Source organism: Crotalus tigris, unplaced genomic scaffold (assembly GCF_016545835.1).
Source record: "Crotalus tigris isolate CLP2741 ecotype Arizona unplaced genomic scaffold, ASM1654583v1 scf7180000019173.45859301935:6455823, whole genome shotgun sequence".
NCBI lineage: Eukaryota > Metazoa > Chordata > Lepidosauria > Squamata > Viperidae > Crotalus > Crotalus tigris.
The window spans coordinates 2317747-2341004 of NW_024097414.1; the positions used below are offsets into that span (position 1 = coordinate 2317747).

The window sequence follows — 23258 nt, forward strand, 5'->3', positions numbered from 1 at the left end:
CATTATTATTTTCCTCTCCAAATTTATTTCTTTGAATTGTCAGGATTTTTATTTTACAGAAATTATAGAGAGATTTGTACAGTACAGAGAATAATAAAGGAAACATTGATTTTTTTTTAAAAAAAAAACTTGTATAGCAGCATGGCAAAAAAGGCAGAAACAGATTTACATTCCTTTCAGTTTAAACAGCGGTTAGTGATGTATCAGGGAAATGAATCTTGGAATATTATAACGGCAAATACGTATTTTGTCTGACTTAGCAGCTGCATTTTATATATCCATTGATAAATCACCTTTTATTTGGGAACAAAATTAATGGCAGTTGCCTAATGCCCATTTCTGCTTCATCCAAATTATCCAAGTGACAGATTGCTTAAGACATACGAAGAATTTTATTTGTTTGACTGTAAAACGTTAAGGCACCAGCTTCTGCACTGGTGTAGCATCTTCTTAATGTCACAGTTACAGATGATCACATAACCTGCCTACGTGAGATAATTTATTCCCAGTTTTCTCTTTTTTTCTAGTAGTGGTTTCCATTACAACAGTTCTCTAGAATTATTTCAAAAACCTTTATTGCTATATTCTTTAACACAGTGATGTTTTATGAGGGGACATTTTCAATCCTTACAAATGATTGGCAGTCTTTCGATTTTGAGCAAGTCTTAGTTCTGAAAAGAACTGGGGGAAAAAAAAGCAGTCTAGAGGACTGTTTCAGGTTTACACAAACAGTTGCGATGTAAACATTTCTTTCAAGTGTGAAATGCAACCTTCAACAAAAGCTAACTTTCAAAACCGCAAGAAATGCACCCCTTTGATCATCCTAGCCTTGGCAAAGCCCCCACGCCCAGCTTCCATTAAGTGCCCGATCACATCAAAATATATTGCACTTTGCCTTGCTACATATTGATAAGAGATTAATTGCATTATCAAAACTGCACCTTGAATTTATGGGCAGGAGAGGGAAAATACTTGCGCACTAGCCACAGTGGGAAGTGTTCTCCCCAAACTCACTGCGGGTAGTCCTCAACTTATGACAGCAACTGGGGCCAGAATTTCTGTTGCTAAATGATGCAGCCAGGGTAACTGGCCATTTTTCTGAACTGGATAAAATAAGGCTGTTTGGGGGAAAGGAGACCCCTGGAACACCTTGACACCATTTCTAATTTTGGAGGATTTACTTCTGAGAAACTGCCCAACCAGGGATAGTCTAAGGGAAAAATGGAACATTCATGAGGTTTCCAAGAAGTTCATTTCCCAACTCCCTTAATTTTGCCTACCTTGTAGTGTATCGTGTTTTATTTTCCCCATTTAAGCTGCACGTATCTACTTGACTAAAAATGCTGATTCATCCTTGGAGGAAAAGGGATAATCATGAGAAATCTCCATCCAAGCAAAAAGGAAGGAGTTTGGGTGCAACCTGAAATGTAATCATTTTTCTCTCCCTGAGGGAAGCGATGCAGCCTTCGCGAAATAAAATCATAAAAGTCCCACTGAATCTCCAGTCTGATTAATGAAGCCAATCGGTTGTTGAAGATCAAGCTAGTAATGAGGGTCGCAATCCTCTAATAAGCTGTCGGTCATATAGGTGGTCTGGAGAACATTTTCATAATACATTTTTTCAGCCAGTGTGTTGACGGTCCAAGCGACAACGTGAACCCCTTTAGAGGACCATCTATTTATATAATCCCTAAAAGAGAGAAGGGAAAAATGATATGAGAGGATAAGCAGTTGTATTCTGGCTTACTTTAAAAAAGTTTCTAAAACTTCTTTACTGTTCTGATACAGTTTCTCCTTTAAAAACCCAAAAAGGCAATTAGAGCCATTTAAATTCGGGATTCATCCAGAAAAGGCTCGTTATAGATCCAATGCCCTTCAGCATTAAATGCCATTTATATTTGGGATTCATCCAGAGAAAGCTTTCTATAGATCGCATTGTTCCCCAGGTCTCTGTTTCATAAATGTGAGACCAACTGGCCTTCTTTTCTCTAGGCAATTAACTTACTGTGAAATGTAATTTTTCTGAATCAGGAAAACAGAAACGCCACATAAATGCCATAGGAAGTTGTGCATGCTCCAGTCCATGACAACATCAAGGGCCATAGCCAAATAGTGTTTCCAAAAAGCTGGATAGCGAGGCTTCCCATCCCCGTAGTGACTGATGCTCCAAGGTCGGTGGGTGAGAGCTGTTATGACATTTCTATCAGCTTGTTTCATCTAAAAGACCAAACAACACAGAGCTAAGTACGTGCATCCTGATAGCTAAATGAGGTTATGATACAAGAGATTTAACAGTGCCTACTTTCTGGGCAGTTTGGGAAGTTGTGAGAATCAAACTGCAAATCGTGTGCGGTAGGAAGTTCCACCTTGCTTTGCATTACAATCCAAAACTTGGAAGAATATTCCACTGATTTTTCCCTGTGAGCATTTCCTTCCAAGTTGAACAGATCTTGTTCAGAAATGCTTCAGCATTTGATAGGACATCTGAAGATGAGCAGTTCAGTCAATGCATATATGCCTAAAAACCCAAATATACTACCTATTGCATACAGAAATTTATCTATTACTCACTCTTTCCTCAGGGCGATGAATTAGGGCATTAGTGTTATAAACTGAACACACAAGCATTAAAAAGCACTGAGACAAAGACATATTTTTTCACCCCTCCAGCTAAGGTAAAATACCAATATGATCAACCCTTAGGCTTAACCCAACAAACTCTTCTTATACTGACTCTCCAATATAGGGAAGGCCCACAGTTTATTTATCATGTTAAAATAAACTAGATTATGTTAAGGCTCTAAAAAATAAGTAGCTTATGCTTCCCTGTTTATCAGATAGCATTTTGTTTACCTTGTATAACACCACTTACTCAAAAACACCCTATCATCATGTCACGGAATTATGAAATATTAATAGCACTTTGAAATCTTCACCTTATAGACGATATCTGGCATAAACGAGCAGACCACACTGTTGTTGTACAGCCGTGGATATTCTAGATAGAGCTTTGTCAAGGTTGCAACTGCCTGCCAGCAAAAAGAAAATGGCATTTTTTTTTTAAATGGACAAAGGAAGTTTTTTTTTTTCTTGTGCACTTCAGGAATTCTTGTATAGAAGATGTTACTAATTAAAGTGGCATGTGCAGAGGGGATGGCGCACAATAATTTGTGCTCTGGAAAATAATACATACAATAATACAGGTGAATGGAGCAGAACGTACTACTGTATATGGAAAAGTTGCTTTCAAAAACAGAAACTCAGCTTAATTTAAAGGACACGGATTCAGGGAAAGAGTCAGAATTCAGCCCTAAAGTCAGTGAACAAATTTCCAACCTCGCTCTTTTGATTATTTCAAATAACAGGACTGAGAAAGAGCCTTGTCAGAGGCACGGGTTTTACTTGCTGGTGCTAGGTAAGAATAATTCTATGTAAACAGATACTCTGATACTCTATACTAGTATCAGAAAAATTTTGCTGTTTATCGGTGCCTTAAAAAAAAAAAAAAGTCCACCAGCTCTGTCCCTTCCTTAACACAGCTCTACGAATTAGAGAAAAAAGCATGTCTGAGAAAACCTTTACCTAATCATTACTTTAGTGCTGTGAATAAAAAAAATAGTAGTATTTTTTTTTAAAAAAGCACTTCATTTGTTTCAGCATGTTATCGTCAGAACGTTTTGTCAAATGGAAGAGGTCTATGGGAAAGGAAAACTGTTACAAATTGGTACCTGATCTGCATGTCCCTTGACATCGAAGTAGATGATGAGGTCATGATGCAAACTTTCCAAAACAGCTTCTTTTAGAGTTGGTATTTTTTCCCCACGATAATCCCTCCTGCAGAAAAATCACCACACCAGCTTGAAAGGGGTCCATCTCAAACAGAAAAGTATCCAATTAAAAAAAAAGGAGTTACTGCCCCCTTCATACTGTACCACCACTAAAATCCAAGGACATATTCCACTAAAAAAGCGAAACAAATCCTTACAAGTTCTTTAAAGATCCCTGAACAATGAGTCATTTAAAGACCAGAAGACATGACTATCTATTTTGCAAGTTGCAAACCCGTGGCCCTTGACTTATAACTGTTTAATGACTGTTCAGAATTAATTGCTTGCAACTGACCCTCACATTTACGACTTTCACAGCATCCCCGTGGACACTTGATCAAAATTTGGGCGCTTGGCAACCAGCATATATTTATGTAAACCACTCAGACCAGGGGTCCCCAACCCACGGTCTGTGGACTGGTACCGGGCCGTGGCATGCCAGCAACCGGTCCGCACAAACAAGCAAAGCCCGTCTGTGGGATACAGGCAGCACACAGAACCACGCATTCTTAGGTCCGTGGAAAAATCTTTCTCCACGGAACCGGTCCCTGTTGCCCAAAAGGTTGGAGACCTCTGACTTAAACAGTGCTGTAAAGCACTATGGAACGGTATATAAGTCAAAGTGCTATTTGCTATTGCTATTCTGGGATCATAGGATTGCCATTTGTGAGTTTCCCAACCAGTTTCCAACAAAGTCAACGGGGGAAGCTGGATCCGCTGAAGGACAACATATGACACCCTTAACTGCCATGGCAACCCAAGTCATAGAATTGGGCATGACTCAGTGAATGAACTATGGGTTGTTCCCTTACCATAATCTATGTTTAGCAGCTGGATTAAACTGTTGAATATCAGCAAATGTCAATTCACGTAAACTTCCAGAGCCATCAGTGGTCCTGTCCACCGTTTCGTCATGCATCAGGATAGGAACCCCATCTGCAGTGAATTCAAGGTCCAGTTCCACCCCTGTGGCTCCATTCTCAGCTGCCTTAAGGAACAAAGTCAACATTTTCAGAATATAATAAGGGGTGCTTTTGATTCAGTGCATTTGGATAACTTTGCCTTGGAAATTATCCAACCAGCTATAGCCTGCTGGCTGAGCAATTTTGAGAACTGACGTCCAGGCATCTTAAAGTTGCTGAGGTTGAGAAACAATGACCCAAGCTATGAAGCCTAAGTAAAATTGCTACTGACAAATCCATGTTATTTAAACGGGGACAACTAAAAACAAATGTTCAAGCCAGACGTATTTCATCCTTTGAGTATCAAAGTTGCGATCCCAGACTTAAAAGGGAATACTCAGTGAGGGAGGATAGGCAGATTTTTCCTGGCTTCATCCTTGACATCACTCAGATGGGTTGGAGGTCTCTTTTGTGGCTGATTAGAGATTATCAAAATAGTTGTTTCTCCTCGGACAGAATATTTATGACCAGGTGCTGCCACAACATGGGTTAAAAGGACTTCCCACTGACCAGAACAACCATGTTGTACAAACACAACAAAAGAATGGGGCACCTTATGATTGCATATCAGGCAATTAAGTGGTACAATAAACAGTGCAAAAGAAGGCAGAGTTCGCATTCAGAAATCAGCAAAGGCTGCCCCGAAAGTATTAAGAGTCTGGTTTCTACCAGCCACTAGGAAAAGAAACAGTGTAAACAGCTTCTGTCACAAATTCCCTTCTGATCCAAGTCTACTGCATATTATCTTGGGAAACAGGCAGTTACTATAATTATTTTTAATGATTCACCAACATCAGCAGGTAATCTCCCATGCTAAAGGTTCTTTGATGTTTTAATCACTTTTGTTTGCCAACCAAACAAACCCAGCCTTTTCTGTGTTGATCACACATTTAATTGCAATCACTTGCTTCTAATGGTTTTCAATTCATCAAGGGCCTCTTCAATCATAAGATTCATCTTATTCCATAAATGTATCAATGGGAGACCCAGCTCATTTTCCCAACCGCTAGGTTCTCCTGCTTGGGTGGGGCGTTGGATTAAATGACCTACAAGGTCCCTTCCAACTTCTTTTCTATTTATTCTATTCTACTCTACTCTACTCTACTCTACTCTATTTCAGTTAGTCTAGTCTAATCTTCAATATTCTATTCTATTCTATTCTATTCTATTCCCTATTTTCTGTTCTGTTCTATTCTATTCTACTCTACTCTACTTCAGTTAGTCTAATCTTCAATATTCTATTCTATTCTATTCTATTCTATACACACACATATACATATAGATAGATAGATATAGATAAATAGATAGATACAGAGATAGATAGATAGATAGATAGATAGATAGATAGATAGATAGATAGATAGATAGAGACAGATGGATATTTTCATGGGGAGAAGAACCAGCTGTCAACAAGAAGTGCCTGTTTGCTGCCATCCAGATGTTTGCAGCCCAGACATACAATTCCTATTGTGAGCGCGCGCGCGCACACACACACACACACGCTACACCCACCCAACAAATACTATACACACACGATCGCGTGTAACTCACAATGTAACCCCTCCCCCCGAATGCTCTTTACACGCCCCCAGTGCTACCATCACACAAGGACACACAACCCACACCGACCTGCCGGATGGCGGCCAGCGTGTTCTCGGGCGCGTCGTGGCCGCCGCCGCGATGGGCGATGCGGGCGGGGTTCCCGCGGGGCTGCACCACCACCTGGACGCGCTGCGGGGCGAGGGGCTCCAGGCTGAAGAGGCGCAGCGCCAGGTAGAAGCCGCCCGAGAGCGCGCAGGCCAGGGCGGCGCTACGGCTCAGCACCAGCGTCGCCAGCACCACCGCCGAGAAGGCCACCAGCAGCCCCTCCGAGTAGCAGAACATGGCGACGGGCGCCGCGCCTCAGGAGGAGCCAGGCGGAGGGCGGAGGGCCCAGCGCCGGCCGCCCCGGCGTCGCCCTTCTCCCCTCACCATGGTGACAACACAATCCGCCCGCCGGCCAATCGCGGCCCGCGCGCGCCGGCCGCCTCAGCCAATCGCGTTAGAGAAGAAGGCGGAGGGGCGTGAAGGGGCGGATTTTTTGTTTTTGCGCCCCGGGCGTGCTCGGGATTGGCTGGGCCGGCTGGAGTGGAATGGAATGGCACACAAGAATAGAATAGAACAGAACGGAACAGAACAGAGCAGAAGAGAAAATAAAAGGACTAGACTAGACTAGACTAGACTAGACTAGAAGAGATGCAATGGAATGGAATAGAATAGAATAGAATAGAATAGAATAGGAATAGGAATAGGAATAGGAATAGGAATAAGAAGAGAAGAGAAGAGATGGAATAGACTAGACTAGACTAAACTAGACTAGAAGATAGAATAGAATAGAATAGGATGGAATAGAAATAGGAATAGGAATAGAAGAGAAGAGATGGAATAGAAGAGAAGAGATGGAATAGATTAGACTAGACTAAACTAGACTAGACTAGAAGATAGAATAGAATAAGATGGAATAGAAATAGGAATAGAAGAGAAGAGATGGAATAGAATAGACTAGACTAAACTAGACTAGAAGATAGAATAGAATAGAATAGGATGGAATAGAAATAGGAAGCGAAGAGATGGAATAGAAGAGAAGAGATGGAATAGATTAGACTAGACTAAACTAAACTAGACTATACTAGACTATACTAGACTAGAAGATGGAATAGAATAGAATATCTATCCCCCACCCCAAAAAAGACAAAGTGGCCAAGAAAACCACATTTCCATCCAAGAATCCAGTTCTATTGAAGGGCCCTTTCCCCTTTGAAACTACAACTCCCAGAATGCAAGAGTCGGGGAGACCGCCTGTTGCAACCCTTGACTTCCGGCCCTTCCCTTCGGTTGCCTGGAAACGTCGCGGGAGGCTTGCAACGGCCGCGGCTTCGTCACGCCGGAAGAGGCGGGGCCGTGCCCAGCGTTGCCAGGCGCTGGGCAGGGCCGGCCTCGGTGGGCAGGAGAGGCGAAGGCGCGCACTTTGCGCTCGTTGGAAGCGGGGAGGCGGCCGGGGAATCCTCGGTGGGGAAGCCGCGGGGGCTGCGGGCCTCTCTGGGGCCGCATTGTCGGGGGTTTGGTCTGCAGAGAGCAAAGGGGGGGGGGGAGATTCATTTAAGCTGCATATAAGGTGAAGCTTCGCTTAATGTTAGGCGGTGCTTAAATTGGGTCTGTATACATGTTAATATTAACATGTATACGATTTTCAACTTGGCTTATTATTAAACTGTATTTAAGTATTTAAGCTTTGCTTCATGTGAGGCTGTAGTTAATATTGAGCTGCACTTAATGTTAACAAGCAGCATTAAATTTTAAGCTTATATTTATATATATACACACACACACACACATACATATAGATTAGATAGATAGATAGATAGATAGATAGATAGATATAGACATAGATATAGATTTAGACTTAGGTAGTAGTTTTGCTTGGTACAATATAATAATAGCTGTCTTTTGATTTCGGTTGAGGAAGTATTGGTTTTTTGTCTTGATTTCCATAACAATTGTAGAGCTCTGTTGCAGAGTTCCTTCAGTGGGCAGTGCAATTTTCCAGGCCAGCATTAACAACAGAGACAGATTAACCAGGGAACTGTAGGCAGAGTGACAAGTATTGTTGAATACAGTATATGCTGAGTTGTTATTTGCAAATGAGGTTTTTTTTCCCCCACTCACTCACTCTCTCTCTCTGTGTCATTCTGCAGCCCAACTGCATTTTAAGATGGAGGAATATGAGAAATTCTGCAAGAAGCACCTGGCTAGAATTCAAGGAGAGTTTATGGAGAACGGAATGCCTTCTGTTGTTCAACCCAGAAATGTATCCCTTATTCGATTTAATGGGGTCCCCGTGCTTTCTCCTCTGGTAAGTTGGTTTCATCATGTCCATATAAAAAGACAGTGACTCCACTTGAATTATGTTGGACACCTTGCTGTGTGTACATTGTGAATCTTCTGCCTTGCTTTTTTCTTATTTTTAGAGCAAATAATTTTTTCTCCTCTTCCATTAAAAAAAATTAAGAATCATTAAGGTTGTGCACTGGGGAAAATTTTAGTAGTCCTTTACCAGAGCTCATGTGCCCGTTTCTTGCTTTTTGTGAGGGCTGGGCCAAAATGGTTTACTTTTTTTCCCCCAAATTTTATTTATAATACAGTTAAAAACAAACAAACATTGGATTTAACGTGACATTCTAGTATATACATTCTTATCAGATTATTCCACTTTTTACAATCAATTCTTCATCTCTACATATACATCTAAGTTTTATATACAATACTTATTCTAAAATAACATGTATTTCTATCTTAACATTCATCTTTAATCCCGATCGTCCTTTTAAAATTCCTCCAGTGGTAAAATTTATCCCAGGTTTCATAATAAACTGATCCACATTTGTCTTTTAATATCATTGTGAGCCTGTCTATTTCCGCACATGCTAATATTTTACGGTTTACTTTTTATGTAGTGTCTTTTCTTTCCAAATTTCTCAAAATGTGAATTGCTGGCTTCATTGCAATTGCATTGAGAAAACTTTGGGTCTGGCTTCGAAGCTTGGTATCTTTGCTCGTGTGTGGGGGGGTCTTTTTCCTGAAGCTTTACAATCTTAGTCACCTGTAACTTTTGTACTGTTTCTGGGGGCACCTCTTCGGTTATTTTAAGAATATCCACTGATATGAGATGGCAATAGTAATTTGTCTCCCTTGCTTTTACAGCTGACTCTGGAGAAAAAGAAAGAACTTCAGCAAGACAGACAGAAAGCTGTGGATCTAGAACGCTGGCGACAGAATTGCAAGCAGAGGATTTTGCTGACCCGCGTTGAAGAAATAGTGGCCAACGTACAGGTGAGCTTGAAACATTTATTTTTATAGTTGGGGAAGCTGCCTTATCTGCAACATATTTCGAAGGGAACAGGTGCCTGTGCCCTTTCGCTCTCCAGGAGCAAAATCTCTGTTTTACATTTAATCACATAATTAAATTGCGTTAAATAACCTTGTTGAGAATTAAAGTAAGATTTCAGGATGGCAATTGGCATGTACGTATGGGTGTGTGTGTGTGTGTGTGTGTGTGTGTGTGTGTATGTTAACCAACAAAGGAGAATATTCGTAGTTCAGAGTTGAAATGAGGGGTCCTTGGTGCTCTCTGAGCTTGGTGGTTTTCTTGCAGACGTTTCATTACCCAACTAGGTAACATTATCAGTGCTAGTCTTTCTCTGTCTGTGTGTGTATAGGTCGTGATTCATTCTTTCATTTAATGTGATAAAGGATCTGGATGCACCCGTAAACACCCCTAGCAGATTTATTGGAGCGTACCTTTAGGTAACCCAAGTTTACTTTTGCTAAATGCAGCATTTGGGCACTTTTGAGTTGGAACAAATCTGACAGTTAGTGTTGACATTTCCTCTTTATTGTGTTTTACTGTAACAAACCAATGTAAATAGGCCCAGGGGCCTGCCCCTCCCTCTCATAAATGCTGTGTATTTTTTTTTCTTTCTGTAGCAGGCACATTAGGGTGTTGACACCGTTACTATTGAATTAAAGAGATCTGTGTGGTAACTGGAAGTGGTGAATGAGATTGTCCTGGTGCTTGACGGGCACAAGGCAAGTGGATTTCAGCCAACAATGCAGCTTTGTTGCTTTAAAGTAGCTGACTTGTTAGCTCAGCTTGTTTAGCTAGAGTGATATCAGGAGCCCAAACATGCCCCATTCAATTTCTTGCTGTGTTTACTAGTGTGCACTTGGCAACCATTACCTAGCCTGGGATTCAGAAGATACGGCAAGAGCGCTTTGAGAATACAATAATAGTCACATTTCTTCTACACAGTGTGTATTTTTAACCATGCCGTAGCTTGCAGGCAATTAATTGTCTTGTTTAAGAATTGCCTGCAACTACACAGTAGTTGGCTGATTAGCTTGATGCTCTTTGTACTTAAAAAAAAACCTTTTAAAAATTGTGACAGATCAAATTGAGAGCCACTTTGGTGTAGTGGTTAAGGTACTGGCCCAGGGGTAGGCAACCTTGGCTCTTTTATGACTCGTGGACTTCAACTCCCAGAATTCCTGAGCCAGCCATGCTGAGGGGAAAGGGAGAGGTTTCCAAGCTGAGCCATGCTGGCTCAGGAATTCAGATGAATTAAAAGCTGTAGGGTTAGGTTACTAGATCGGCCCAAAATTTGCATTTTGTCTGTAAATCAACTGATCAGTTGATCTCTCAGGAATGGTTACAATTCTGTTTGTAATCACTGATTTTTTTTTATTTTTTTTTTAGTTCTAAAAGTTACTTGCTACGCATTACACACGTTTATTAGCCTGTCCAGCTTTGTAAAGATTCGGAGTGCTGTACAATAAAATCAATCTTAAAAGGCAATTAAAAACCCAAAGGTTTGTGGGAATGGGATGGAATGAGTAAAGGTTTGAGTGGGTAAACAGGTTGACCATCTCAGTTATGTGGATCCTATCCAGTATACCTTTTACATTTTTTGGGGGGGGGACATTTAGAACAGCCTACTAATTTTTTAACCGAGTACCTTAAATCAATTTTTTTAACCCTGACAGATGAAAAAGATGTCCAGCCAAAGCGATTTAGATCAGTCTAAGAAAGAGACTATTCAGTTGGATTTAGAATCAGAAATATTGAACGACTCTGCAACAGAACCGTGCAGCGTTTTGCCCAATTCTACTGCTTTCGCTGAACGCCTCCTAGAGCCTAAACAGACCCCAGACATTAAACTAATAGATACACAGGTTGCGTCAAACAGGAATTCTTTTGAGGGAACAGAACAATTTATCGCTCCTAATCCCACGGAAACTTCAAGTAATCGTTCAGAAGAGAAAATTGGCTCAGAAGGTCTGTTTTCTAAGCTTCCAGGCACCTCTCCTTCAAACGAGGTTACCAAGAAGATGGATTCCATTGACCCTGGGCTAGGTGCTGGAGAAGGTCCCGACCCATACGTCATGAGTCTTCAGAACCTCTTAAAAAAATCCAGGGAGTACATTCAGCGAGAACAAACGCGACGCAGCCTGCGAAACAGTTCCAAGAGGAACAGCAACGGAAGCCACCCGGATAAAGAAAACAGCGCCATTAAAATGAACGAGTTGGGGAAAGAGAGAGGAAAATTGACAGGCAGGAATACTCCAGTTCCAGCCCCGGAGAAGTCCAGCCTTATCAAGCCCGGGGCTCCTCAACCTTCCTCGATCTCAAAAAATCTATCCAGCGGAGCAGCCTCGCCCAGTTTTTCTAAAGTCGATATCCCGATGAGATCCGGAACGCCTCCCGTTTTGGACTCGGATTCGGATGAAGAATTCAAAAAGATCTCTCTCTTCGGGAAGGACAGCGTTCTCCGGAGCTTCACCGGGTCTTACTCAAAACTTCCCAGTCCTGAGCCAAGTCTGAGTCCCAAGATGCACAGGAGACGCCCCAGGCCCTCTTCCGTTGGGCACATTGTCATCACCAACCCCGTGAATGCCTACGAGCTGAGTCCCCAAGGAAAGGGAAGGGCTGCGGACGTGATCGTTCAGGATGCCAGAGAGAGGCCGACGGCCTCCGATCCTGTGCCAAATCTCTCTGCGGATCTCGTCCCCGTGTGTCCCCACAAAGCTCAGGCGGTGGACAAGAACTCTTCAGATACTTGCAGTGATGAAGTATGTCAGCTTTCAGCCCATCAGCAAGAAGGTGGAAGCTTCCTGGCCCATCCTACAATAGAGGGAGGACCGACATTAGAAAATAGAACCGCATCAAGCAGCTGCCTTGCAAATCTCAGCCCCCAGGAGCTGCAGGATGTGAGCCGTGCCCTGTTGACCCAGAAGCCAGCCAAGACTGAGAGCTTGCCGGACAAGGTCAAGGGCAGCGTGGCCATGGAACTCAACAAATCCTACGACGTGGCGCGCCCATCGCCCTTGCTGATGCAGATGCAGGGTAAGCCGCCTCTGGATACCCCGGAAGTGACTCTTGGAAAGGAGCAAGTTTTGGAGAACGGGTTGGAAAAAGTGAAACGGAGACTCGAGCTGGAGGGGGATGCAGTGCAGAAGGAAAACACGCCGTGGGTCGCGTCTGCGGAAATGGACATGCTGGAGAGGCGACGGCTGCACGATCAGAGGTATCCGGGCAGAGCTGCACTTGAGGTCAAGAACAAAACACCGGTGCCATGTCTCGGAGGTAAGAAAATAGACACTGCGCAGGTAGTCCTTGACTTCACAATGGTTTGTTTGGCAACTGGACAAAGTTACAGTGGCGCTGTGGGAAAAGTGACCGACAACCAGTACGCGCCCTTACAACATCGCAACATCCCCCATGGTCATGTGATCAAAATTCGGGGGCTTGGCAACCAGGAGAGAGAGAGAGAGAGAGAGAGAGAGAGAGAGAGAGAGAGAGAGAGAGAGAGAGAGAGAGAGATTGTGAAAAGTGAGATTAGAGCACCCAATTGGCTTTCATGCATAAGGCAGAACTAGAACTCACCGTCACCCAGCCGGTTTTCAGTCTCCTGGTGATTAGCTCAAGGTCACCCAGCTGGTTTTCATGCTTAAGGCGAGCCTAGAACTCACAATCTCTTGCTTTCTAGTCTGCTGCCTTAACCACCGGACCAAACTGACTCTAAGACCCCTGGATTTTACAGGAATTGATTATGTCTCATCTCGGTGCTTTGCAGAAGAAGAAGCATTAAGGCAGAAGATGCAGGCCCTTTCAGAGCTGAGGCAGAAACTGGAAGAGCAACATGCCCAGCAGTTGTCGTTGTTGATAGCAGAGCAGGAGCGGGAACAGGAGAGGCTCCAGAAGGTGAGAAGAGCCAAAGGAAATCCCTGGAGGTAGAGATCCTGGACCTTTCCCACTTTGCCATAAACCTGGATGTGCAGGGATTCTGATAGTGAACAAAGGGTTGGGATTGAAAAGCCGGGATAGGGATCTCACAGTGAGCCTTCCCCAACCTGGTGCTCTCTGGATCTGTCGCAGGGCAAATTTCCCAGAATCCCCAGCTGAGGAACACTGGGTCATTGCAACCCATCTGGAATGCACAAAGTAGGGCCAAAACCGTATCTTGAGTTGTGAAAAGAATATCTAATAAATATCAGGTCAGGTCAGTGGACATTTTTAATCTCGGGTGGATTTCATTGGCGGCGAAGATTCAAATGAAATTACATCTAGGGAGACATCCTTAAAATCAAACGACCAGATTGGGAGAATGAAAAAGTCCGGTGTGAGGTCACACCCTCCCCCCCCCCTTTGACTTTCCAAAAGAAAAAAGGCAAGATTTAATTAGAAAAACATTGTCCTTCAGACATTTATTGTATCCTCAGAATGCTGGTTTGTAATCCACCTCTCTGTTTCTTAAACGGCCAGGAGATCGAAGATCAGGCCCGGAGATTAAAAGAGGACAAAAACACAACTCCAAGTGGGATTCCTCCCATGAATATTGGCAGTGGTGTAACGCTGGAGTGGAGAAAAATCACGGATACTAATCTGTTGGAGTCTGTGCTGAATCAAGTGGAGGCTGTCCATAGCACCAACCTGGAGAACGAGGGTAAAAGCAAAAATATGTATGAATATGTAGCCCCGGGGGGAATAAAACACGAAGAACATGTCCTTCACATTGGATTGAAGTTTCATGTGTTTTCTTGGGTTGACTATCTTGAATTAAGTATTAAAAGCCACAGAAACTCTGCATTCCCTTCCTGTATAATTCCTGAAAGACAGAACTGAACCTTTTAAGGCTAGAGATAGTCCTCTATTTACGACCAGTTGCTTAATAACCATGTGTAGCCTTAATGACTGTGCCATTCACTTTACGACTGCCGCATTCACTTAACTGCTGTCAAAAGGTCATAAAATTAGGCCTGGTCATGTGGCAACCTGTTTAAAAACCGTCAAAGACCTATGATTGTAATTGTGAACTCAGCTATGGTGGTAAGTCAAGGGTTACCTGTATTTCCATGATCCAGACAGACGGAGTAATGATCATGAAATATTTTAGCTGGCACGAATAAGGAATAGCCTATCGCCAATACCCGTTTATTTAGCTTTGATAATTCGTTTGCTTAGTTATGACTTCGACTGTTACAACTTTTTAAACCTAGGTTTTGGGAACACCGGGTCTCCATTCTACCTCTGGGATCAGCCAGCAAGTGGAAAACCGGTTTCGATATCCAGGTCTATTAGCCGGAGTAAAATGAGGTGGTCTCAGGTAAGGATTTAAAGAGCAGTGTTGGCAAATAAATCCTAGAGGAATTAATATTAACATTTGATTGGCGCAAGTCGCTATTTGGTCATTGCTGTTTTATTAGTGTGGGAATTTGGTACCCCATTTTTTTTATTAATACTTGTTACTTATACTAATATCAGCATGGGAATTTGGTATCCCGTTTTCAGGAAATGCATATAAAAAGCCATAGCGTCCGACCGATATAATGGAGACTCCAGAGTGTTTTTTTAGGTGGTTAAATGCAAGCTAATGGGTGAAATACCCTTGTGGTTACCTGATTTTAACCTTTCCTCTCGAAGGTGTACAGTCCTGCCATGAAAAGGAAATTCAACAAGATCTCTGCTCTAGCCAAGGGATTTTTAATCAGAAGACTCTTGCAAACAGAGAAGCTGAAGCATCTTAGACAAACAGTCCACGTAAGGAACCAGCTGCATAGGCTCTCTGGCTGTGAATGTGCATGTACACATAATTAAAATGCAGAATGCTTTCCCCCCCCCTCTCTCTTCCTTTCTCTGCACCAGCTGCTCTTTTAGAAACTTGAATTGTCTGCAGAAATAGTTTAAAAATTGCATCCAGTCATATGGGTACATTAATGTACAACTATCACTCTACTTACCGGTAGGACCAAAATTCCAGGCCCAACTATAGTCATAGGTCTACCTATGCCATCATTTTTGCCACTGGCCACAGTGACCCCGAAAGCTGGAATCCAATGAAAATCCATTTTTCGTCTTGTCCAGTTCAGTTCCCAAGTGATATTAGGACAGTGATGGCGACCTTTTAGAGACCGAGTGCCCAAACTGCAACTCAAAACCCACATGCATCGTCGGGTGCAGGCTGGGTGTGGCCCATTGGCTGGGCGTTCAATCAATCAATTCCAACTTTGCAAGATCTTTTTTTTTCCCCCGCAAGACGTTGAATTTGACTGATTGATTGAACCTTTTTTTTTTGCACACGGCGGCGGAGGCCTAAAGCGAAAAGGTTTTATAAAACCCAGCTGAAGGCCTAGGACTGGGGCGACGGCGTGCGTGCCCACAGAGTGGGCTCTGAGTGCCACCTCTGGCACCTGTGCCATAGGTTCGCCACCACTGTATTAGGAAATCAGCGGTGATTGTGTTCATCCATGAAACCAAAGTTATTAGAGGCCTACCTGACGGCCTCTTCAGTGCCATCCTGTTCCTAATCAGTTTTCCCTGAAAATGAATTATTTGGCAGATATTCTCTTTGGAGGAACTTTCCCGCTTTCCTTGAAGCAACCGTCACCTCAGTGGCTTAGCGTTTGAATTCATTGTGAGAAGAACTGTACTTGTAGGACAAACGGTGTACATGTGCTTGCTTTTTGTAGGATACCATGGAGTTCATCAAAAATTTCCAATCCGAAGCACTGTCGAAGAGAGGGAGCCTCCCAGCTCAAGATGCCAATCTCCAAGAAAGAGTGGTCGCGCAGGTAAGGGCTAGGGGTAGGCAATCTTGGCTCTTTTATGACTTATTGTGGACTTCAATACCCAGAATTCCTGAACCAGCCATGCTGACTCAAGTATTCTGGGAGTTGAAGTCCACAAGTCATAAAAGAGCCAAGGTTCCCTATCCCTGGGTAAGGGGTATACAAAAATCTGTTGCTATTTGTTAAGTGAGCTGTGCCCTGGTTTATGACCGTTCTCGCCACAGTTGTTAAATGAATCACTGCAGTTGTTAAGTTAGTAATACGGTTGTAAAGTGAATCTGGCTTCCCCCGTTGACTTTGCATGTCAGAAAGTTCGCAAAAGGGGATCACGTGACCCCAGGACACTGGAACCGTCATAAAGATGAACCAGTGGCCGAGCGTCCGGATTTTGATCACGTGACCCTGGGGATGCTGCAACGGTCGTGTGAAAAACATTCACGCCACTTTTTTTTCTCAGTGCCGTTGTAACTTTGAACGGTCACTAAGCCAGTTTGTACATCTAGGACTGCTTGTCCTCAAGCACACAAAAGGTAAATTCTGTAAAACAAAAATAGTGTCAAGATGTACTAGGCCAGGGATAAGCAACCTTGGCTCTTTTATGACTTGTGGACTTCAACTCCCAGAATTCCTGAGCCAGCCATGCTGAGGGGAAAGAGAGAGGTTGCCATGCTGAGCCATGCTGACTCAGGAATTCTGGGAGTTGAAGTCCACGAGTCATAAAAGAGCCAAGGTTGCCTACCCCTGAACTAGGGGTTAGCAACTAAAAATCAGTCATGGGTAGCTTATCAAAAGATACATATGAGTGTTTCAGGGGGGTCCAAGAAATATTGTGATTTCTTTGGGGTTACTGTGAAAGTCAGACTTATTTTTTCCTAAAATTCACAGAAAATTCACACACACCCCCAGATCCAATCTGTGTGGTATCTAGGTGTTTCTTGTGAATGTTATCTGAGCAAGATTGTAGCATTTGAAGTTTAGTTGATGTTTGTTTGTTTGTTTCAGCTGCAGGCAGCACTGTACGATATTCATGATATTTTCTTCAAAATGGAAGCGTCGGAAAGGATGAGCATCTTGCGTCAAGATCGAGAAATCCGCAAAGAAAAAATGCTTCGGCAGCTGGTGCGTTGCAGGCGCAGGTTGCTTATTGTGCTCGTCCTACGTAGTAACCTCCGTTTTTTGTTTTCTTTGGGACTTTGAAAAGCCTTAATGCTGGTTTTAAATACAGTTTGTCACCAAGACGCATGATCACAGCTTGTTCTAACTGTAATATAGGCGAGGTTATTTTTTGTTCAACATAATGTCCTACAAATTGTCTTGTGATAAAACTAACGTTCTTAATTGTTGGGTGTATAGGATAAAGCCAAGTCCCCAAGAGTGACACTTTCTACAGCTACGCAGAAGTCTCTTGATAGAAAGAAGTATATAAAGTACGTGGCGGAAACGGTAACACAACCATGCAAGCAGCACGCGGAGATATTGTAGATGTGTTGGCAAAGTGCTTGATGTTTTAAGGTTTGTCAGTTGCTGTCAAAAAGTGAGAACCTTGGTTTTGAATCAGGGGTGTCCAACCTCGGCAACTTTTGAGATCTGTGAACTTCAACTCCCAGAATTCCCCAGCCAGCCATGTCTGAAAATGCTCAAAATCTAAAGCTATATATACATCCTGCTTGCACATGGTTTGGCAACTCACTCCCTTTGTTTGCAGTTTTCAACAAAACAAGGAGATAGAAATAAGGCAACTCGAATCCTGTGCTTGCTTATAATATCTTACACACAACAACACAATCTTGTCTTCCCCAAACTCTATTTTCACGTGCTTTTTTCCCCCAATAGGGCTGCTGAAATGGGAATCCCAAGTAAAAAAGCAATTGGGAAGCAAAAGATTTTCGAAAACAGGTTTGTAACGTTTGAAGTAGTATTGTAATACCATCCTCATCGTCCAAATCCAGTCTAAACAGCTGGCTAATTGTGCAACCAACCATAATAATAATAATAATAATAATAATAATAATAATAATAATAATAATAATAGATGAGAAAGAACTGGAGAAGATAACAAAATACAAAGACATAGAAATAGAAAGACTGTGGCAAAAGCAAGCAAGGGTAGTACCAATAGTCATAGGCACCTTGGGTGCAATCCCAAAACAACTGGAGCACCACTTGAACACCATTGGCATTGACAAATTCGCTATTAGTCAATTGCAAAAGGCGGCCTTGGAACTGCTTCCATCCTGCGACGATATCTGTAATACCATCAAACATCCACATCTGCCTATCCCAGGTCCTGGGTAAGGACTCGATAGGTAGACAAAATGCCAAATCCAGTCTGAACATCTGGCTGACTGTGCGATGATCCATAATAATAATAATTGCTTGGATCTGCACATATACTACTAATCGTCACATTATTGTGAACCGATAATAAAACTTGCGCACTCCCAGTTTCCAATAACTCCTGAAGTGCTTGTCTTGTTTATTTGTCCCTCGCTTTTTTTTCCCCCATTCCACCCTGAATTTTCTAGCAGTTTTCATTACTCTCTTTCTCCTGCTCTTCTATCAGAAAGCAGCCGGTATTATTACAAAATCCAAATGTTTCTTCTGCAGAGTTCTTCAGCCCAACCAAGGCCAAAATGCTCCTATCCAAAGGCTGCTGTCCAGACAAGGGTAAGAAAGAACCTCTCGTACATGGGTGTGTGGGGAAATAGCATTTTACCGTGGATGCAGGTGACTTATGACCTCCTTTTATATTCAATCAGAACCTCTAAGGCCTCAGTGAAAAGGGCTGAGCAAAATAGAAAGAAGCCCTCAGACAGCAGAGGGCCTAGCAAGGCCTCTTCAGGTGTGTACACAAAATCCGGTGTTGGGATGTCTCAAAGAAAAAAAGGAAGCTTTCCATAGAAGCAGCTTAAGCAGCAGATGTTTCCTTTTGGTGCCACAGCTGTGCTCTTAACAGCGCCGTACTAACCCTCACTGGAATGAACACAACACAAAATGCCAAAGTTGTGATCACCGATTGCATGAAGAGGCAGTTTCATTCGGGTCCACCATAGTAGGTTCCTCTGAGCAAAGCTTCATAAACTGAGCAGATGGCATTTTTTTTTTTTTTAGTTGTGTTTCATTTGTGGATAACACCAGATGCCTGAATGTTGGGGGGGTTTTGTGTGTCTTAACTAAAACTTCCTGGCTGGAACATTAACCTGTTTCTCACCTGATCATGCATGTTTGTGCCTCATGCATACATCATATGTATGTAATATGATGAGGGGAAGTGTGTGGCCTTAGAAGATTTTTGGATGCTAATTGAGCTTTGCATGTGGAACTTTCTTTTGGATGCGATACAAAAGGTTTCCGAAAGCTAACATTAATTTAGAAAAAAGGCAGAAAGGGTTTACAGGTACAACCATTTGTTTAGTGGCCGTTTGAAGTTACAACGGCACTGAAAAAGGTGACTTACGATACTCAAGTCATGTCTGGCTTTGTCCATTGTGTTAAGTCAAAATGGGGATTGGTTTGGGCAGAGAGAGAACTCAGCCATCATGGGTTGGGAAGTACTTTTTTTGGGTGGTTTTAGTGTATTGGATGAACTTGACCCATTGTGGTTTATTTAATAAGCCATGACTGACCACAGTCTGCAAATTAAATCACTATGAATCCAAGTTGTTTAAAGATCAGCCAACCGACCTTGCAGTGGTTTTACCTCTCTACCTTTTCCACAGCTTTTTTGTACCTCCCCACAGTTTGTCTAGCATTATCACAATGATTTTTCTCCATCATGAAGTGTTTTAACAAAATAATTCGAAATCTGTTGACTATGCACAGAATTTTAATGTGGGCCTGCTGAGTTTCTTAGAAGTTCAGGAAATCAAACTTCCCAAATCTGCTTATGCTGAAAAACAGCTGTTTGTCGCTGCTTCTCGTTGCTATCATGGACAACCTTGATTTATTTCTATATGTAGTTGGACACTTAATGCCATTCCTCTGCTAAGCTGCCCTTGAGAACAGAAGATCCATTTGCACCTGCTTTAAAACTGCTTGCTTCTGACAAAATGGTTGGCATTTTAAGCTAGTTGCCTTTTAATAAACAAGAGCAAGTTATTTCTGATTTTTGCTTTCAGGAGTATCTGCAGGAAGAATCCCAAGAAAGAAGCCAAGTGTTGTGACAACCTAAGAAGGCAGCATTCCCTAGGCTAGGAAGTGGTGTAGCGCTGTCCTTCAACGTTCTCCAGATGTTCCTTCCGAAATGCAGGTCAATGACAGATCTGTACGTAGTCCTGTTAAAGAGACTCAGAAGACTCTGGAAATACGAATGAATGAAGACGAAGGAAATACGAATGAATGAAGGCAAAAGAAATACAAAGGAAGGCGAAGGAAATACGAATGAATGAAGGTGTGAAGGAAATAGGAACGCCTGCGAAGGCGAGCCTTCCATTTGAGTTCTGGGTTTTTGGGCTTTGCTTATTCCCTCGAGTAGATGTTTTGTTAGGGATGTTTCAAGGATCTTTTTTAACCCGGGCTGCGTTTTTCAATTGTGCAATAAATAACCCTGAAGTGTAGTTGCTTTAGATGTCCTGCATTCCTGCTTCTCTCTGTCGTGCTTTGGGATGCTTCAAAGCACTTCTGAAAAGGAAATTGTTGGTCTCTCTGGATTGTTTCTAAAGGTGGCTGCACTTTTGTGTTGCACAAAGCTTCTCTTGGGCACTTCAGTCCTCTGGAAATCAGGAGGGTCATGATGGCGCTTATTGAACATATGTTTAAGTTTTCAGCAATGATGCTGTTAATCAGAGAGTATAAATACTGTATTCACCCATCTCCTTTTTCTGGCTGGGGTCTTGTTTCCGAGCATGCGGTGAGATCTCATTTAAAAGATGCTATCAAACTTGATTTTTGTCCTAAGTGAACTAGAAATCTCTTTAACAAATGATAACAACTATTAGTTGGGTGGGGAAACTTGTGTTGGTAAACATTTGCCTCATTTATCTTTTTAAATCCAGATATCTGGGGGGCGTTCTTTATAAACAACATATGAATAATGAACGACCAGTCCTAATAGTAAATTGAACCAACATTGTCCAACTTATGTTAGCTCAATGTTACTTAACTTAATATGGGACTAGTGGTAAATTGGACTAACATTGCCCATATCTTCTCTTTCAACGTATAAGATGAGATTAACCATAATCTTAAATTTCACAGAAAAGCTAGATGAACTAAACCATTTCAAAATAAAAATTGTATTCATGTAAATATTGTTTTGGAGGGGGGAAAAAAGCCAAGTGGATTTTAATGTGATTTTGACAGATTGAAACAAGACCATGTTGGGAAATAAATTGGTGTGCTGTTTTTAGCTTAGTAGTGCTTTATCCCCGTAGTTTATTGAGTCACAGTTAATGTCTAATGTTAATTTTACATGTTCACATCAATGTTTTGCCAGTGGTAGTGGTTTCAGATGTGGTATCACTGAAATCATTCCCAATTGAATGGAAAAATTAAGGTGCAGCTAAAAAAATGGGGTTAACTTTATACAGGGACACAGTTATTTAGACTAAGATGCTTATAAACTTACATGTATCTCCTAATGCTTTTATTACATCATGCAGTGTTTTAAAATCACATTTGGGACTGGGGGGGCTGTCTTGATGCCAGTGTAAACAAAAAAAAGCCAAGGATTATTGATAGAACGGTAATCCAAACTTGCTGGGTTATCCTGGTTTATTGTAGACAAAACCCCAGCACAGATGGATGAACAAATCAACAGTGTAAAATTTTAAGCAACATCCAGCCCCAGCCCCTGTAGATTTTTCATCCTGACTAAACCAGGATGTATAAGCAAACTCCAACTTGATTACGAGCATTTGGTCAAACAAGCATCCGATTTGAATTTTGCACAAATGCTTTATATTTCTGGCTTTTTTCATTCAGCTTCTATGTTTGTTTTATCTGCTTATCTGAAGGAAGGTCTGAAATAGTCAATGAACTACAGAGGTTAACTCTGCTTTCATGGGGAAAATGGACAAGCCACAAATTGTGATGTAACCAATCATGATTTTAAAGATTGCCCTTGGCTAATTTGAGCAGCACAATGCAAGCATTTGTCATGGGAATAATTCACTGCGTTTTGGTTTTAAATCTTATTTTCAATGCTTCTGCATTGTGGATATTACCTTGCATGTTAGACTACAGTTTACATGTTATGCCGATGCTAAAAATAATCTAATCTGTGTGCTGTGAGCATGTTTTTATCTACAAGTTCAGTAATTTAAATGGACCTTTTGATATTTTAGAACAGAATTTTGTATTTATAATTTAACCACCTATGGTCTTCTGTTTACAAGTGCCAGGATGCCTTTTTGTAACTTAATGTTTCATATTTATTTATTGTTTGATATTTGTTTGCTTTTTTTTGAGTGGAATGCCATGCTATTATAAGCCTTATTTTTTTATATTGGTTTTCACCTGTCCTTTTTTAAATCTCCTTAAGTATATTACACAATTAAACTTTTTTTAAAAAAAAACACCCTCAAGTGTTTGTCTGTGTGCATGAACACTTTCTTCCTCAACCTGTTTCTGTGATGCTAAGGATAATTTTGGATGATCAAAACGGTGCAGACTTCAGTTTTCCTTTATAAAACCTTCATATCTAGGCTGTGGGACAGTGATCAGTCAGGGGACACTGAAAAAAAGCAAATACTTTAAATGGATTGGTTTGTGCTTGTTGCTTATTTATTTTCTTTGGCTTGAAAGCACACACATCATCTGTTTCTGGAATCAAATGCTTTTGGGACTGCCCTACAAGTTCCATCAGCCA

General features: G+C 41.9%; 2 protein-coding genes across 5 annotated transcripts; one reads left to right on the forward strand and one right to left on the reverse strand.

Annotated features, from left to right (window-relative positions):
- Positions 1–5: 5 nt before the first annotated feature.
- Positions 6–6771, reverse strand: GDE1 (glycerophosphodiester phosphodiesterase 1). The gene is made up of 6 exons (XM_039360504.1): positions 6419–6771; positions 4640–4815; positions 3729–3834; positions 2937–3029; positions 2006–2217; positions 6–1690 (listed from the first exon to the last, which is right to left on the reverse strand). The coding sequence occupies exons 1-6, from the start codon at positions 6671–6673 to the stop codon at positions 1543–1545; spliced, it is 990 nt and encodes a 329-aa protein (XP_039216438.1). The 5' UTR covers positions 6674–6771; the 3' UTR covers positions 6–1542.
- A 911-nt stretch (positions 6772–7682) lies between these two features.
- On the forward strand, positions 7683–22967 carry CCP110 (centriolar coiled-coil protein 110). Of its 4 annotated transcripts, XM_039360657.1 has the most exons (15): positions 7683–7837; positions 8524–8681; positions 9530–9658; positions 11369–12968; positions 13426–13586; positions 14148–14328; positions 14882–14988; positions 15306–15422; positions 16352–16453; positions 17453–17569; positions 17804–17877; positions 18284–18346; positions 19058–19117; positions 19210–19292; positions 20569–22967. In XM_039360657.1, exons 2-15 carry the CDS (start codon positions 8541–8543, stop codon positions 20619–20621), a joined length of 2988 nt encoding a protein of 995 aa, XP_039216591.1. In that variant the 5' UTR covers positions 7683–7837; positions 8524–8540; the 3' UTR covers positions 20622–22967. The 4 variants fall into 4 exon arrangements, with proteins under 4 accessions (XP_039216591.1, XP_039216593.1, XP_039216590.1 ...); XM_039360659.1 differs by lacking the exon at positions 19210–19292; XM_039360656.1 differs by lacking the exon at positions 20569–22967 and having other exon boundaries at positions 19210–20560.
- Positions 22968–23258: the final 291 nt, after the last annotated feature.

Coding starts and splice junctions, on each gene's coding strand:
- GDE1 (XM_039360504.1), bottom strand. CDS start 6,673: ATGTTCTGCTACTCGGAGGGGCTGCTGGTGGCCTTCTCGGCGGTGGTG. Junction 3,030..3,728: donor TCAAGGGACATGCAGATCAG/GTACCAATTTGT, acceptor TTTTGCTGGCAG/GCAGTTGCAACCTTGACAAA. Junction 2,218..2,936: donor TGCCAGATATCGTCTATAAG/GTGAAGATTTCA, acceptor TTGGTCTTTTAG/ATGAAACAAGCTGATAGAAA.
- CCP110 (XM_039360656.1), top strand. CDS start 8,541: ATGGAGGAATATGAGAAATTCTGCAAGAAGCACCTGGCTAGAATTCAA. Junction 8,682..9,529: donor TCCCCGTGCTTTCTCCTCTG/GTAAGTTGGTTT, acceptor TTGCTTTTACAG/CTGACTCTGGAGAAAAAGAA. Junction 17,570..17,803: donor AAAAAATGCTTCGGCAGCTG/GTGCGTTGCAGG, acceptor TTGGGTGTATAG/GATAAAGCCAAGTCCCCAAG.